Source organism: Monodelphis domestica, chromosome 8 (genome assembly GCF_027887165.1).
Source record: "Monodelphis domestica isolate mMonDom1 chromosome 8, mMonDom1.pri, whole genome shotgun sequence".
Taxonomy (NCBI): Eukaryota; Metazoa; Chordata; class Mammalia; order Didelphimorphia; family Didelphidae; genus Monodelphis; species Monodelphis domestica.
The window spans coordinates 98640885-98656071 of NC_077234.1; the positions used below are offsets into that span (position 1 = coordinate 98640885).

A 15187-nucleotide genomic window follows, 5' to 3' on the forward strand; every position below is an offset into this window, starting at 1 on the left:
CTATGTTATCCAAATCACCAGTAGCCAAGCAATTATGGCTATTTTAGTATTCAAGTCCCAAAGTTATTTCCATTAAGTAGGCAGGTACAAACCAAGATTTCTACCAATATAACTAAACACAGAGTCTACCCTAAATGTCCCTTCTCCCACAGTCTCTAAATTATTATTTTAATATTGTTAAGTGGAAATATTCATAAAGAACTCAAATAATTTTTTAAATCTCTATACATATAACTTGGGCATATATAGACCATATCCGGTATATTGCAGATTTTTTTTTCAGCTATGTGTTGGACTAGATTGCCACTGAGGTCCCTTCCAAATCTAAACTTCAGTAATTCTATGACCACTAGCCTACCAATACCCTAAAACAATAATTTGCTAAATAATACTCCAGTGTCTTTAAAATTACCCTATCTGTAAAAGATATCAAAGCTCATTAGATTCTAAAACTAAAAAATTATAGCAAGCCTACCTGAAAGTAGATGCTCAATAGAGGTAGCATTATGTTTGAGAAATTCTTCATTAAAACTTTCCAAATCTTTGTTAACAAAGATTTTCTGCATTTCTTGGGTTAGGACTTTATTCACTATTTCTGGGAGATTACTATGATTAGATACTGGGGAAAAAAGGTTAATCATTAACCAAAACATTCTCAGATTTATCTCAAGTCATACACAGTTCCCCTCACCACCACCCCCCCCCCCGACCTCGTGTGTGTGTGTGTGTGTGTGTGTGTGTGTGTGTGTGTGTGTGTGTGTGTGTCTTTCTGTCTCTCTCTCTCTAAACCTCCATTAAGGACACTTCAATAGCAGTATATGCAGTATGTTCTACCAGTTGAAGAAGCAGCCCCTGAGTCAAAAAGTTCTCTGAGGCACATGACTATGTGACCCTACACACTTCCTAGACCCCTTGGCAGAGCAGGTTCTGAACTGCAGTAGCAGAGGGAATTTTATCACTATGAGTTACCCAAACCAATGAAATCACAGGTCTATGCCTGCAACTATTACAATTTTTTATATTCTGCTATTTGTTTCAAGGATATATTTTTTTATTTAGACTCAACTACTTCATCCAAAGAAAACTCTGGGAGTAAGAGAAGTGTGGATAGTGTTCATTATACTTACCCAATCTAGAGAATTTAATTAAACACTCATGTAGCCATGGGTTATTACTGTTAATAGCAAAAGCTCTTTTGACCGACTGCAACATTAACAAAAATTTTCCTGTATCAGAAAATTAAAGAAAATAATTCAGAATATTTTACTTTTGCCATATTATAATTAAGTAGTTCTCTCCCCCTAGAGTACTCAGTCTATTACTTTCTCAAACATATAACAGAAGTAGCCATAGAGAAACAGACAAATATAAATCAGAAAAAAAGTTTTCCTGATCTTTCTCTTTGAACAGCAACTATTTTTAAAAGATATGCAACAATGTTGAACAAATGTTAAATAAAACAACTAAAAATAATAAATTCAGTATTTTTAATTTCTTGATCCAAAAAAGGAAATTCATGAATATATTTTCCCAAGTTATATTAATAACTAAGCTAGAGACAAAACAACCATTTATATTTATCATTCCAAATACAATTTCAAAATCATTAACTTCCTTTAGCCCACCATCCATCTTAAGCTGTTCCCAGTGATACTGCATTTGTTGCATGTCTGACAATAAGAGATGACTATTCACGTAACTGGTATTGCTATTTTAAAAATTGTTTAACTCTAGAAAGTATTTGATAAATACAATTCATGTCTTCCTATTCTATGCAATTTTTACACATATCTTCTCAGATCTGGGGAGTACAGATGGAGCATTCAGGTTATCCAGTAGATAATTCTCATTCTAGTACATGATCAGCCCTTCTCTTTCCAACCATGTTTTTTCTGGTGACATTCTTTGCCATATCTACTATATTATTCTTCTTTTATGTTTTTATAGTATTAATGTTTATAATATTAAATTACATGATGTGTTATATGTTTTAAAATAAAAGGCTCAAACTGACATTTTCTCTTCTGGTGACTACTATGTAATTCTTTAATTTTTTAGAAAATGAGGTGATCTATCATTCAGAATCCTACAACATCCTTACAAGAAAACTAATGTTAAAAGGCCAAGGTTTTGTTTCAGAATTGGGTCAATTTTAAAAATCTGTATAATTTCCCAAAGTCAATTTGGCGTGCTCTCTTCTAACTCAATACTAGGCCCATTTACTGTATAGAATGTCTGTCTATGATGTATATATTTAGGTACAAGCTCAGATGGTTGTCCATCAAACTACATATCAATATGGAAATAGATATCCTGCACCCACTTGGATTTTCCTGCCTAATTCGGAGTAGTTTTTTTGAGAATTATGAGCCTCAATTAGGTAGATTTGAAATGCTACAAGGTCTGATGAGATTAGTACTTTGTCATCCACAAAAGGGCACTTCTAGAGGATCCTACTGTAGGCCACAGGAAATGTCAATGAGGACTTCACCCTGAAAATCCTCCATCACAGTGGAAAAAACTTTCTAGAAATCAACTACTACTAATTCTGACATGTAGCCTATTACTGGTGTTGTTCTAAGGTACAGATATCCCTTCCACATTGTGGGAGTTAGGTGCATGGCTTCTCTGGGATCTGGAAAATCCATATAAAATTTTTGGCCCTCCTTTCATACCAAAGAAGTTTGAATTTTTTATTTTTAATGGGGTGTTTACAGTACTTTATTATAAAATTTGGGTTAAGCATTCAGTCAAAGGTTATTGTGAATTTTAGATTTATTCCACCCTGCTTAGTCTTGAGAATTTTAGCAACCAGGATTGTATACACGCCCACTTAAGGATTAGCTGTGGTGGAGGATGGTCGGTGACCTGCATATGCTAGCAAGTGACAAATCAGAAACAACTAACCCCCTGGGCTGTCCTAAGCCAAATTTAAGCTACATTAGTACATGTGAGACACAGGAAGTGATGTAAAGAACTGCCTTTATATTTCATGTCATTTCCTGTGAGGGGGGGCTTTTGTGGAACTTGACTTGGTGGAGCTTGAGACCTCAGCCAGCTTCCCTGAATGACCACGTGGTGAGTGGTAAGGCTGACTCCCCTTTCCCTTGACCTTCTGAAGGCACCAGCCTCCAAGGAGGGCCCTCATCTTGGAGCAGACTTCATGGCTGGAAGCCAAGCTAGGTTTAATCTTCTGGGAAGGCCCCTTTGGCTGAGGCCTCTGAACTCCTCCTGGCTCAGGCCAGGCCAGAGTATATCTTCTACCCTTTTCCCTCCTTCTTCCTCCTTCTTAATTTCTTCCTTCTATTGTAAATAAACCACCATAAATTTCCATTCTGACTTGAGTATTTCATTGGGATCTAGAATTTAAATCCCTGGCGACCACTAAAATTATATTCAGTCTCAACCCTAAAATTTACCCTTAACATTATATATAGTTCAATGTTAAGATATCTCTTTAAGATATCTCTACATTTTTAGCCTTTGTGTGTCATCTGCTGGTCTTTGCATTCTTTTTGCAAACTTTAATGTTTTATTTAACTTTAAAAAATAAATTGTATATATTAATGGTATTAAAAGATAAAATATGTTAACATTATATAAAACTCTACATATATTTTATGCAGTTCTGAGCTCCTAAACTTTTGCTATGTTGCCTGGCTTTTGCATGTTGTCTACAGCTTCTGCAAAACTCAGAAAAAAATTCCCATTTAATTTCTTATACCAACTTGCAATGTATTTTTTCCTTTAAAACCTTTACCTTTACCTTCCATCTTAAAATCAATACTGTGTATTGGTTCCAAGGCAGAAGAGCTGTAAGAGCCAGGCAATGGGGGTTAAGTGACTTGCCCAGGGTCATACAGCTAGGAAGTGTCTGAGGTCAGATTTGAACCTAGGACTTCCTGTCTTTATGCCTGGCTTTCTATCCACCCAGCTACTAACTGTCCCCCAACCAGTGATATATTGGAATAGCAAAAGAGAAAGATGCAATGTGGAAGGAATATCTATACTACAATATTTTAAATAAGAAGGTGCTTTGTGGTAAATTGCCTACTCAACTGACATGATGACAACCCTAAAACATAATTTAAAATAATTCAGCCCAGACATGGTTTCCTATAAAATCACAATGGCATATAGGTTAGCTTAATGTAGAACAACTAAGATAGTTTTTATTGCCCCTTAAACAAAATGTACTGGGAAGAAAATGTAAGAAGTGTAGCTGCAAAATGAAGAATAGTCTTTCTCCGCATTGTTGATCACATATCCCTGAACACAAGACTCTAAGAACTAGTGGTAATATACATATAATCTAAAACTTTTAGCAAATAACAATTGCAAAAATATAATAAATTTCCCCTAAAATTAGGAATGGGGAACAGCAATAATCAGATGTTTCAGATAGGTGAGCCAGTGTTAGTTTGCATGACTATTCAAATTTAAAGTTTGCCAAATCTAGATTAAGTTAATTCAAATGACCCTGAAAAAAATATTTTCGTATAACATTTGGGGCCCAAACCCCAATGATGGCTAAGTGAATTTCTGTGTTCCATATTCCCTAATATCTGAATTCTATACATTAATAATTTCCTATGGACAATAATAGAGCCAGACACATACATGTCCTAGAATGATCTTGATCCTAACAGGAAGCATTTCTGTTGCAAAGCAGAATTTGAAGTGCAGACAGGGACCAAGCCCCTTTATCTGGATGATTAAGCTACATCAAATGAGTTCAGATGGTTGTCTGAAGTATCTCTGCCATGCAGTAAGCAAAATGTCTTAACCTGAAGGGAAAAGTGGGGGATTGCATGAGAGTGGAGTTACTTCATTTTCTTAGTTGGGTAGCAGTAGAATATTTCTGAGTGAATTGAATAGTAATAAGATCTAGCTAATATCTATTAAGAGAGGAGGGACATGAGAGAAATAAAGACTGGAAGCAAGGCCATTTCCTCTAAGTTATTAGAGGAAAAAAATTGAGAATAATTTATCTCCTAGGCCTTAACAACTTGGAATGAGGGGAAGATATAACAGAAGAGAATACAGATGGTGACCTGAATGTAAATGGGTAAATAACCCAAAGTTTAGATCAATGACGGCAAACCTATGGCACGGGTGCCAAAGATGGCATGCAGAGCACTCTCTGTGGGTACATGGGTCACCCTCCCATCCCTCTCCCCAGTTCATTACTAGAAAGACAGAGGGACTAGGGTGGAGTTTCTCCCCTCCCCCCTCTCCACCATGCCTGAGGACACTGTTTTCCTCTGCCCAGTAGCCTAATGGGAGTGCACAGGAGCTAAGGAGAGTGGCTCACAGGGGGCAGAGTTGGAGGGGAACAGAGTTCTGGGTCACTCCCTTCCCCCTCTCCACATGCACCTCTCATCACCTGCCCCTCTGCTCAATAGCCCAATGGGAGGGCTTCTTCCCTCCTTTGTCTGGGGTAAGGGGAGTGAGACTCAATCTCTGGTGGGGGGTAAGCATAGCACTTGGTCTAGGGGGTGGGGCCTAACACTGTCTCTAAAAGGTTCACCATCACTGGTCTAGCTCCTTGGAACCATAAATATTACAATGGAAAAATGGACTGAAATCTTGGTTCTTAACTCAATAATGATCATTCCTATTACTGAGACATACATTTTAACCAAAAAATCTTTATAACTATACTATCTCAACATTCCAATAGGTAGAACAGGTTTAGATGCAACAAATAATCCAAAACAGCATTGTTTCACAAACTCTAAAGTCCATGTGACTGCCATTTTCCATGATAAACTATCTTATTGCATATATTTTGTGAGAAAAATATCATTTGCTAATTCACTTCAAAAGCTAAAACTATGTCAATTCTTGCTTATTTTTTCATAGTGTTTTTGTATAGCTTTTCTTGTTCCCTCATTTCTTTCCACTTAAAAATTTTTTTGCCAAAAAAACTTACCTACATTCTCTAAGCAACCTACTAAAGGGAATACTACTGGAGTACTATTTCTGAGTCCTAGAGTTTAGGAGAATCATAGGAATTCATATAGAGGAAAGTGGATATTATATCCTATTTAGGTCATATGAAAAAGAACGGTTAGAGAATTGGCAACATAGTTTGGTAACTGGTAATTGGTAATTGAGGAGAGAAGATTTGAGATGACAGTTGTCATCAAATAAAATTATTTAAGATTGATGAGTGAAAAAGATTATATTATATGGTTCCATAAGGTGGAATTAGGTCCAATGGAAAGTAGATTTCTACTAAATTTCAGTTAGAAATGTTCAAAAGAATGTGCCATCTCACAAAACCATGATTGCTCCACTGAAAGTGTCCAAGTACAGGCTAGATAACCATTATGGGATACTGTCATCAAAAGGAATCATATGATAGGAATGAGTTGGATAAAAGTGACTGCCACCATTCTAGAACTCTTATGAAAAATTCAATCGGCTCTGAGACCTCTTGATCTGGATGTTTTCTTCCACAACCCACCTATGCATGATCATCCTGTGGGATTCTAGTCCATATCTTCCCATAAGTTTATCCCAGGAGGTCTATCGAATATACTAAAGGTCTTTCCTTCCTTTTTTTCTGGCATTTCTAGGAATCCAGTGGAACACTGGTTGTTCATACCATCATTTCTCCCTATCATACATTTCACTGATGACACTTTTTACTTGTGTTCTTTTCTAAAGTTTCTCATTGGTTATATGTTGCAGGCTGCTCACACCTACCACGAACCTCTCCATAGCTCTCTACATGATATTCATTTTCCATTCTTCATTCTTATTCCAATGCCTCACTAGTGTAATGATAACTTTTGAGTTCTCAAAGATGACAACTGCAGAGGATAAGCTCTGGCAGGCTCCAGAAGGCTATAAACCATTGAGAATGGCACTGATATAATCAATCTGGTTTTTGAGGAATGGCCTAGCTATAAATTCAGAAAGCCTCATCATAAGGCTGGACACTAAATAATTAATTCTTTGATCACAGCCATGAGTGTGAAAATGGACAACAAAGGTAAATCTCTATGGTCCTTAAAATAATCAATGATTCAAACTAAAGAAAAAAAGGCTAAGTCACCTTACCTTTTCTAAAGTAGATTTCAAATGCTAAAAGATGAGTATCTATGTTATCAGCAACAAGAGTCTTAAGTGGTATAAGGAACTTGATAGCTTCTTCTAATGGATTTTCTACCTGTTTTTAAAAGGAAAGTCAATGTCATTTAAAACATAGCACTAAGAACTGATTTTATGTCCTTTTTCATATTAGCCATTTCTCATCATGCTCCCTTTTGTCCGACTGAACTCCTTTCCAACAAAGACAAGTAGTCCTGGAAAGCCAATGGACACAGTTGTCATGCCTGACAACAAATATATCGTTCTCCATGTAAAGTCCCCTGTCTTTTTCTGAAGGTGTTTCATTTTGTTCTTCTGAACCAAAATTTTTCAGTTCAAATAAAGTTAAAATGACTTTACACATTCTTATTTAAATCACTGTAGCTATACATATTTTTTTCTCAACTTGGTTATGCTTTCTTTGTTCTGAATCACTTCCTACAAATTTTCTCTAATTCCTCTTTGTTTCTTACAACATAATATTACATTACATTCATATGCTACAATTTGTTCAGACTTTTTCCAACTGCCAGGAACCCTTTTATTTCTAGATTTTACAATCACATAAAATGCTTTTATGAATATTTTGTTTGCATGGAACCTTTCTATGCTTTGGATTAGTGGTAAGATTGGTAAGTCAAAGAGTTGTGGCATATGATTGTAATGGAATATTCCAGAACCATAAGAAATGACAAATAGATTGTTAATTTTAGAAAAACATGGAAAAGACCTACATGAAATTATGAAGAGTGAAACAAGCAGAACCAAGAGAACATCACATATAGCCACAGAAATACTGTTTGAAGAATGACCTTATATATCTACCTCCAGAGAAAGGAACAGAATTTGACATATAGTCAAAAAAAAGAATATATATACATATATATATCTTTTTTGATCATTTGATGCCTTCTCTAGTGTAGGGAGGGGAAATAGGGTGAGAGATAACCAGGAATTTTAATGTAACAAACAAATATATAAAAAAAAAAACTGTTAATGCCCCCCATCCCAGGCAAAAAAAAAAAAGTTGTTGACCTCCCTCTCCTTCCTGAAGTCTCTTTCATCTCTTGGTTTGCTTTTTTTTGTTTTTTTTGTTTGTCTTTTGGTTCTCCTATCTGTCTGGTAGGTCCTTCTTACTCTCCTTTGCTGGTTCATCAACTATAACATGTTCTCTAACCACAAACCTTTGTCCTGGGCTCTCTTCTCTTTTCTACATTCTCTCACTTGATGACTTCATCAACTCCCATGAATTTAATTGTTGTCTCTAAACAGATGACTCCCAAGTATATATTTCCAGCCTCAACCTTCTCCTAAGATCAAGAAGCACACCACCATCCTGTCTTTGGAACATTTCTACTGGATGTCCCAAAGACATTTCAAATTTGACATGTCAAAACCAAAATTCAATTTCTTTCTCTCCAAACCGTCTCTATGTCAAACTTCCCTATTTCCATCAAAGGCACATTTCTTCTAATCTCCAAAGTTTATAACTCATTGACTCAACTTTCCTCTTATCCCATCTACCCAATCAACTGCCAAACCTCTGACACTGGATCTTTTTTCTCTATTCATAAAGCCATCACTTGAACTTAGGATCTGATCACTGCTCATCAGGAATAGTCTCATAACTTGTCTCCAAGTCTCTAGATTCTCCCCTCTCTAATCCACTCCATGTAGCTACCAAACTGATTTGCCTTAAATACAAGTCTAACAATGTTTTCCTCATCCTCCATAAATTCCAGGGGCCTTTTACAACTTCTAGGTTCAAATATAAACTCTCAGCTTGGCTTTTAAAGCCCTTTAAATTTGGTCTCAATCTATCTTTCCAGTTTCATTATACATTACCCCTTTAGTACACTGTATGGCACAAACTGGCCTTTGTGCTGTTCTCACATGTGAAACTCCATCTTCCATCTCTGACTTTCCCTTAGTGATCTCCCAAACCTAAGAATATCTTCCATACATCAGCCATAGTCCCAAAGAAGTCCTTATTTTCTTTAAGACACACCTTCTACTTTCTGCCTTCACTACCTTCTACTTCTAGCTTTCTTGATCTTCACTACTGAACTATTAACTGCATTTCCTTCCCAAATATCTTTTTTATTTCTCTGTGTGTGTGTGTGTGTTGGTGTTGTCTTCCTTGAGAGCTAGGACTGTCATCTTTGCTTTAGTTTCCTCAATATAACTGCTGGCACACAGCACAGATTTAATAAATATTTGTTAAGAATGGCCCCAATAAATGACATGAGGTTACAAGATTAAAAAAAAAAAGTAGTCCTGGCCTAAAGAAGCCATCATCACACATACACAAAAATGAGAAGACACTTCCACTCCACTCCTTTGCACAAATGGGAGGTCCACAGGTAGGGAATACTGTATATATATTAAGACGTTTTCAATGGGTTTGATCAACTTTGTTGATTCCCACTCCCACCCACCACCCTTCTTCCCCTTCTTTTTAACCTTTAAAATTTAGTTATGTGGATTGGCTTTCTGGGAGAGAAAAAGAAATTCTGGTGGAATTTATATATATATATATATATACATATATATATATGTATATATATATATGTATATATATATATATATAAAAGTTTTTTTAAATGTTTGTTGACTGAGTGATTGATCTGCATGATTGATGATTTGTTTAAAATATAAGTACTGATAAAATAGCTGAAGAAGACATCTGTCCAACTGCATACTGGAAAGCTTTTCCTGTGTGGGTAATTAAGATAACTTTACTGTGGTTCTCATATAGGAGCTTGGGTGCTATTCCAGATCTTAATGCAATCTGCAGTATTATTAATAACAACAATAACTAGCATTTATTTTGAGCTTATTTACTTAGGGTTTGCAAAATGCTTTATAAAATTATCTTACTTGATCTTTATAACAATCCTAAGAGGTAGCCACTATTATCACTTTCAATAAACAGATGAGAATGAGGTAAAGGTTAAATGACTTGCTTAGGGGTAACACAGCCACTGAATATTTCAGGCTAGATCTGAACTTAGGTCTTCCTGACACCAGGTCCTGTGTTCCAACTACGAAGTTATTTAGTTGCATCTACAAAAATGATATCCCTCTTCCATTTGAACTTGGTAATGGACAAGCTTCACAATGGTGACTGCTTTATGAGATTAAGGGAACTGAACAAAGTTTTTTCCATTTTTACAAATTTCATAGCATCGTGTATGATTTTAATATCTGCATCTGTGACTTTTCTAAATGTCTGGTATTTTTCTCTTTCAGATACTTTAGAATCAATTCCCTAATAACCTCAAAATAGTGTTACCTCTGGCATGGACCCATTTTGTGTATATCTGTCTAGTCCAGTTATCCTTATCCTCTTCTTTTTCAGTACCATTTTTACTTGCCTATGCAACACTTAGGGGAACTGTGAGATGGAGCTCTAAATAACATTTGAATCCTAACAATTCTTATACTGGGAATTGATTTGTATACAATTAAGCTTCCTTAGAAACTGCTGGTTTGTCTTTTTTAATATGTTTTTTTAAATTAATTTCTAATTTTCAAATATCCACAACTTCATTAAATATGCTCCTTTTAATTTCTGCTTCCAATTTAGCATTGGTTTTGGTCTTTGCTCTAAAAATCAGTGATCTGCCAAGATAGGTAGCTAACTCAGAAATTATTCAAACACTGGTAACAAATAATTTTTTATCTCTCAGAAATCAATAAATCAAGAAAACATTTATTAAGTGCCTACTCTGTGCCAGACACTATTCTAAGAGTTGGGGAAATACAAAAATCAGTGCTTCCTCTCAAGAAACTCACAGTCTTAATTGACATGAAAGACAACATACAAACAATAATTACACACACACAAGACAGAATCAATAGGAGATCATCTTAGAGGAAAGGTATCAGCATTCAGGGGGATCAGGAAAGGTTTTTTTTTTTTTTAACCCTTACCTTCCGTCTTGGAGTCAATACTGTGTATTGGCTCCAAGGCAGAAGAGTGGTAAGGGCTGGGCAATGGGGGTCAAGTGACTTGCCCAGGGTCACACAGCTGGGAAGTGTCTGAGGCCAGATTTGAACCTAGGACCTCCCTTCTCTAGGCCTGGTTCTCAATCCACTGAGCTAACTCAGCTACCCCCCAGGAAAGGTTTCTTGCAGATTTTCTTGGGATTTTAACTGGGACCTAAAGGAAGTCATGGAAACCAAAAGCCAAAAGAATTCCATCCATGTGAAAATACATGGAGTCAGGAAATGGAGGTCAAAATGTGAGGAACAACAAAAAAATTGAGAATAAAATCAGTTGCATTCTCCATGGTATTTGGAATTCACTGTGGCAAGTACCTTTCAATTCTCTTCTTGAAGAAATCAGCCATACAGATAAGAAACTTCTATATAGTTTACATAGTTTTTGATGTTACTGATTTCTTACTTCTAGAACTATACTTTTTACTGTTTCCTACCCTGTGTTCACCTTTGGATGGAAATTATCAAAAAATAAACTATATGCCAATTTATCTTGCAAAGTTTTAACAAGTTCTTATTAAAATATCACTATATAAATTTCTCTACCATCAACTACTAACTGCAACAGATATTAAAAGCATAATCTGCAAATATCCTCATGATGATCTTTTTGCAAACGTTTATCATGAATGCAGAAATAATGATCAAATGCTTCCCATGAATGTTTTTTATGGCCTTTGGACATATCATGAAGCCAATTTCTTTATTTTATTCATCAGGGAGAATTGTATGCCATTTTCCATTTAGCTGCAATTTCCTTTGGCTTCTAGTTTCATATAAGAATATTTGTGTCCTTAAAATAATTAAAACTTTGTGCAAACTATAAAAATAAGATGATCTCTAAAGTTTTCTAAAGCATAAAAAAGACTAGAATATACTTAAAGTTTACAAAATACTTGTTCATGTAATTAATTTTTGTTATTAACTGACGTTTTTATTTTTACTAGTATTATTACTGAGGATGACTATGGAGTGACTTCCAAATCAAAGACTAAATTATGTCACTGCCAGTATAATCTATTCTCTAGAAATATCACAACATAGAGACTATTGTTGAAACATATCTGCCTCACCTTTTCAAGTTTTTCAGGTATTAATTCTTCCTTGGGACCACTGGCTTCTTCTTCTTCCTCATCTCGTTTTTTCTTCTGATTTTTTTGCTGCCGTTCTCTTTCCGCATGCTTTCTCTCTTCCTCCAGTTTAGCTTTTTTCTGGGCTCTTCTCTGCTTGCTAAGCATTTTCTTTAACTCTTTGGCTGAAATGTTTTCTAGAAATACCAAAGTAAGCCAAAAAATCTTATTCAAAGTTTCAAATAATGAAACTATCATTTTTTAATATTGTTAATGGAGCTCATGCAAAACACTGGCCTAATTTTTTTATATCAAGTTTTTGTTTGTTACAGATGCTGATTCCTCAGATACATTATATGCAACAAAATACTTCACAGCGGTGATGTTGGGGAATTACATAGCATGTATTAATGAATCCAACAGGGAAAAAGTTTATTATAAAATTTAATAATTCTCAGCTATTGAGAAGTTAATATTAGATCATACTATAATAAAACCTACGAACATGCAAACCATGATTTTCTTTTTCTTTATCCTATTTTACAAATGGGATATTTTAATTCAATAAATTGTTTTATTCTACTCAGTCCCTAACATTTGCTAAATCATGTTATCCTTCTCTAAAGTCAAGTGAAATAATGACTTCAATGTTAAATTTTTCTCCACATGGTCTCACCATTACAACAAAGGACAGAAAATTCAAGATATCTAAACTAATCTAAATTGTGAACTACATAGCACATCTTCAAGACCAATAAATCTTCTTGTGTAACTTGGAATTTGCATAAATGTCATTTTGAAGCTTCTAGCCTCATCTTATGTAGTTCTTGTTAGTTACCTGAATTCACTTCTTGTTCTTTCCTTTCATTGGTTGATGGATTATCATGCAATTTCAAGTATATTTCAACTGCTGATTGAGCAGCCTTGAAATAGAAAGCGTGTTTCCTGAGAATATCTTCTAATCGCAAAAGATCAACATAGGCACGAAGAGTCATCTTCCTCATGCAGTATGTATGGAAGTCAAACTGATCATCTGTTATCTCAAAAAAATGCTTAAAAACAAAACCGAAAAAAATTGTTACACATGATCATAACTTCTAATCAAAAATAAATTTGACTAAATGAATCTCTGAGAAGTCCTTGCTAGTTTTGAGGTTTTACAACTTAATTACAAAAACCTGGAAAATTGTTTTTATTTCTAAAATTAAAAATACCAGGGATCTGAAAGCAGAATTTAAAATATTCACAACTTCTCTTGGCAGCCCATTCCAGCACTAAATCACCCTTACATGAATGTATGTGTCTAACCTATAACTCTCTAGCTAAAATGTAAGCCTATTTCCTATAGTTCTATCTTCTTTGTATAGCATCCTCTTCATAACGTTTTATACATTTTAAGGCAATTATCAAGTTATATATCAATGACCCAACAAAGAATTTGCTATTTTTAAAGCTTTTGTTTATATTTTTCTTCATTAAAATTTTTTTTCATGTCAAGAGTTCTCATCTCTCTTCCCCAAAAATGAATCAATGGAGATAGAATCTTCTTGTAGAATCTCTATGCTTTAACTTTCCTGACTTAGTAGTTTCCCTATATTTTCTACCACTTTTGTTAGACTCAAATAAATGAAGAAAACTGAAGGGTTCTTTGGCAGCAAAGAAATACTGGAAAAGAACCAGCTCTATAATCTTCTGACAATTTTAGCCAACTGGAAAAAAGAGGGACACATTCAGCTAAATACAAAACGTACACTCATTAAAGAGCTAGAGTTAGAAGAAACCTTAGATATCATGAGATTAAATATCCTAATTTTACAGATGGCTTAGGTAGGTTAAGTAATTTTCCCAGGTCATATAAGTATTAATATCAGAAATAAAATGTGAACCCAAGGTCGTGGGATTTCCAAAGCCAGCACCATTGTGTCCTATTATAAACTTCAAAGTTTTGTTATAATAAAGGAATTCTAAGTTGAAGACTATCTAATTCAACATGAAAAAATAAACAGTGTTTAAAATATAATTTCATGTTAAATTGCAAAATCTCTCAAAAATCATATGGTAGCATACCAGCAAAAATGCATGTGACCTCAATTCACAAATGGATATATATAATACACACACACACATATATATAATTGACTTCTTTTTTGACAAGGTTGAAAAAATAAATATTTCATAGTGAAAGTGGTAGTTTTCCTTAACATGAACCAAGTTACATCTGGCACAGGTGAGAATATTTTTAAGTTCAACAATATTGTTTAGAAAGGCTAGGAAAGATGAAAAAATATTAATACTCAAAGTAAAAGAACAACTGTATGAAAGCCATTAAGAAATCATTGTATTTTTTTCCTTGTTCATTTTTAAAGTGAATAGGCATTAGTTTAAATAAGAGGGCACCACACAAGCTTCTAACTAGTTGAGATATATTCTAGCAAATGGATTTTTAAATCATGCTTCTGTTCACTAATATAGGAGGGAACCATTTAGATCCAGAAATTTTTATATTATCTCATCAGTAATAACCCACAGGCTTCCTCTCTCCATCTGTCTTCCGTTAGTTACATGATTACACAGTTAGGGTTGGCACAGTAGCCAGTTTAGGATTAAAATCGTTTTGAATGAGACAAAGTATACTGATGGTTTAAGCAGTTTATATCATTTTGTTATTTCTACTTTTTTGAGGGAAAAGGTATATACCCCTATGAAATGCTATACAGAAATAAAGACAAATGTGATAACCTGGGAGAATTTTTACTCTTAATTTTTTTAACACTAAGAAAAGTTAGGCAAATTAAAAACAAAGAAAATAAAGCTAATAATTCTGAAATGAAGCTCCAAATAAGTCATATGCAGCATATTAGCTAGTTAACATTTGAAAAGCCTGAAAATTAACTCTAGAAATCTGTAGAAAATTTCCCCACATTTACCACATATCACAAAATAGTGAAGCAGAAGATCTATAATTTCATCCATAAAATATGAAAGTCATTAGGAAGAACAGATTGAATGAG

The 15187-nt window shown here is 34.6% G+C and overlaps 1 protein-coding gene across 4 annotated transcripts in view; it reads right to left on the reverse strand.

Annotated features, from left to right (window-relative positions):
• Positions 1-15187, reverse strand: part of NAA16 (N-alpha-acetyltransferase 16, NatA auxiliary subunit) — a 98473-nt gene that overhangs the window by 5564 nt on the left and 77722 nt on the right. For 2 of the 4 annotated variants that reach the window (XM_001368643.5, XM_007501519.2), the window contains 5 exons: positions 13015-13228; positions 12180-12373; positions 7072-7180; positions 1128-1226; positions 476-619 (listed from right to left, as the gene is read on the reverse strand). In XM_001368643.5, the coding sequence (XP_001368680.3) occupies positions 476-619; positions 1128-1226; positions 7072-7180; positions 12180-12373; positions 13015-13228 (760 nt within the window). Of the gene's footprint in view, positions 1-475; positions 620-1127; positions 1227-7071; positions 7181-12179; positions 12374-13014; positions 13229-15187 lie in introns of those variants that run through there. The other 2 variants (XM_007501522.3, XR_008913940.1) reach the window with 2 other exon arrangements.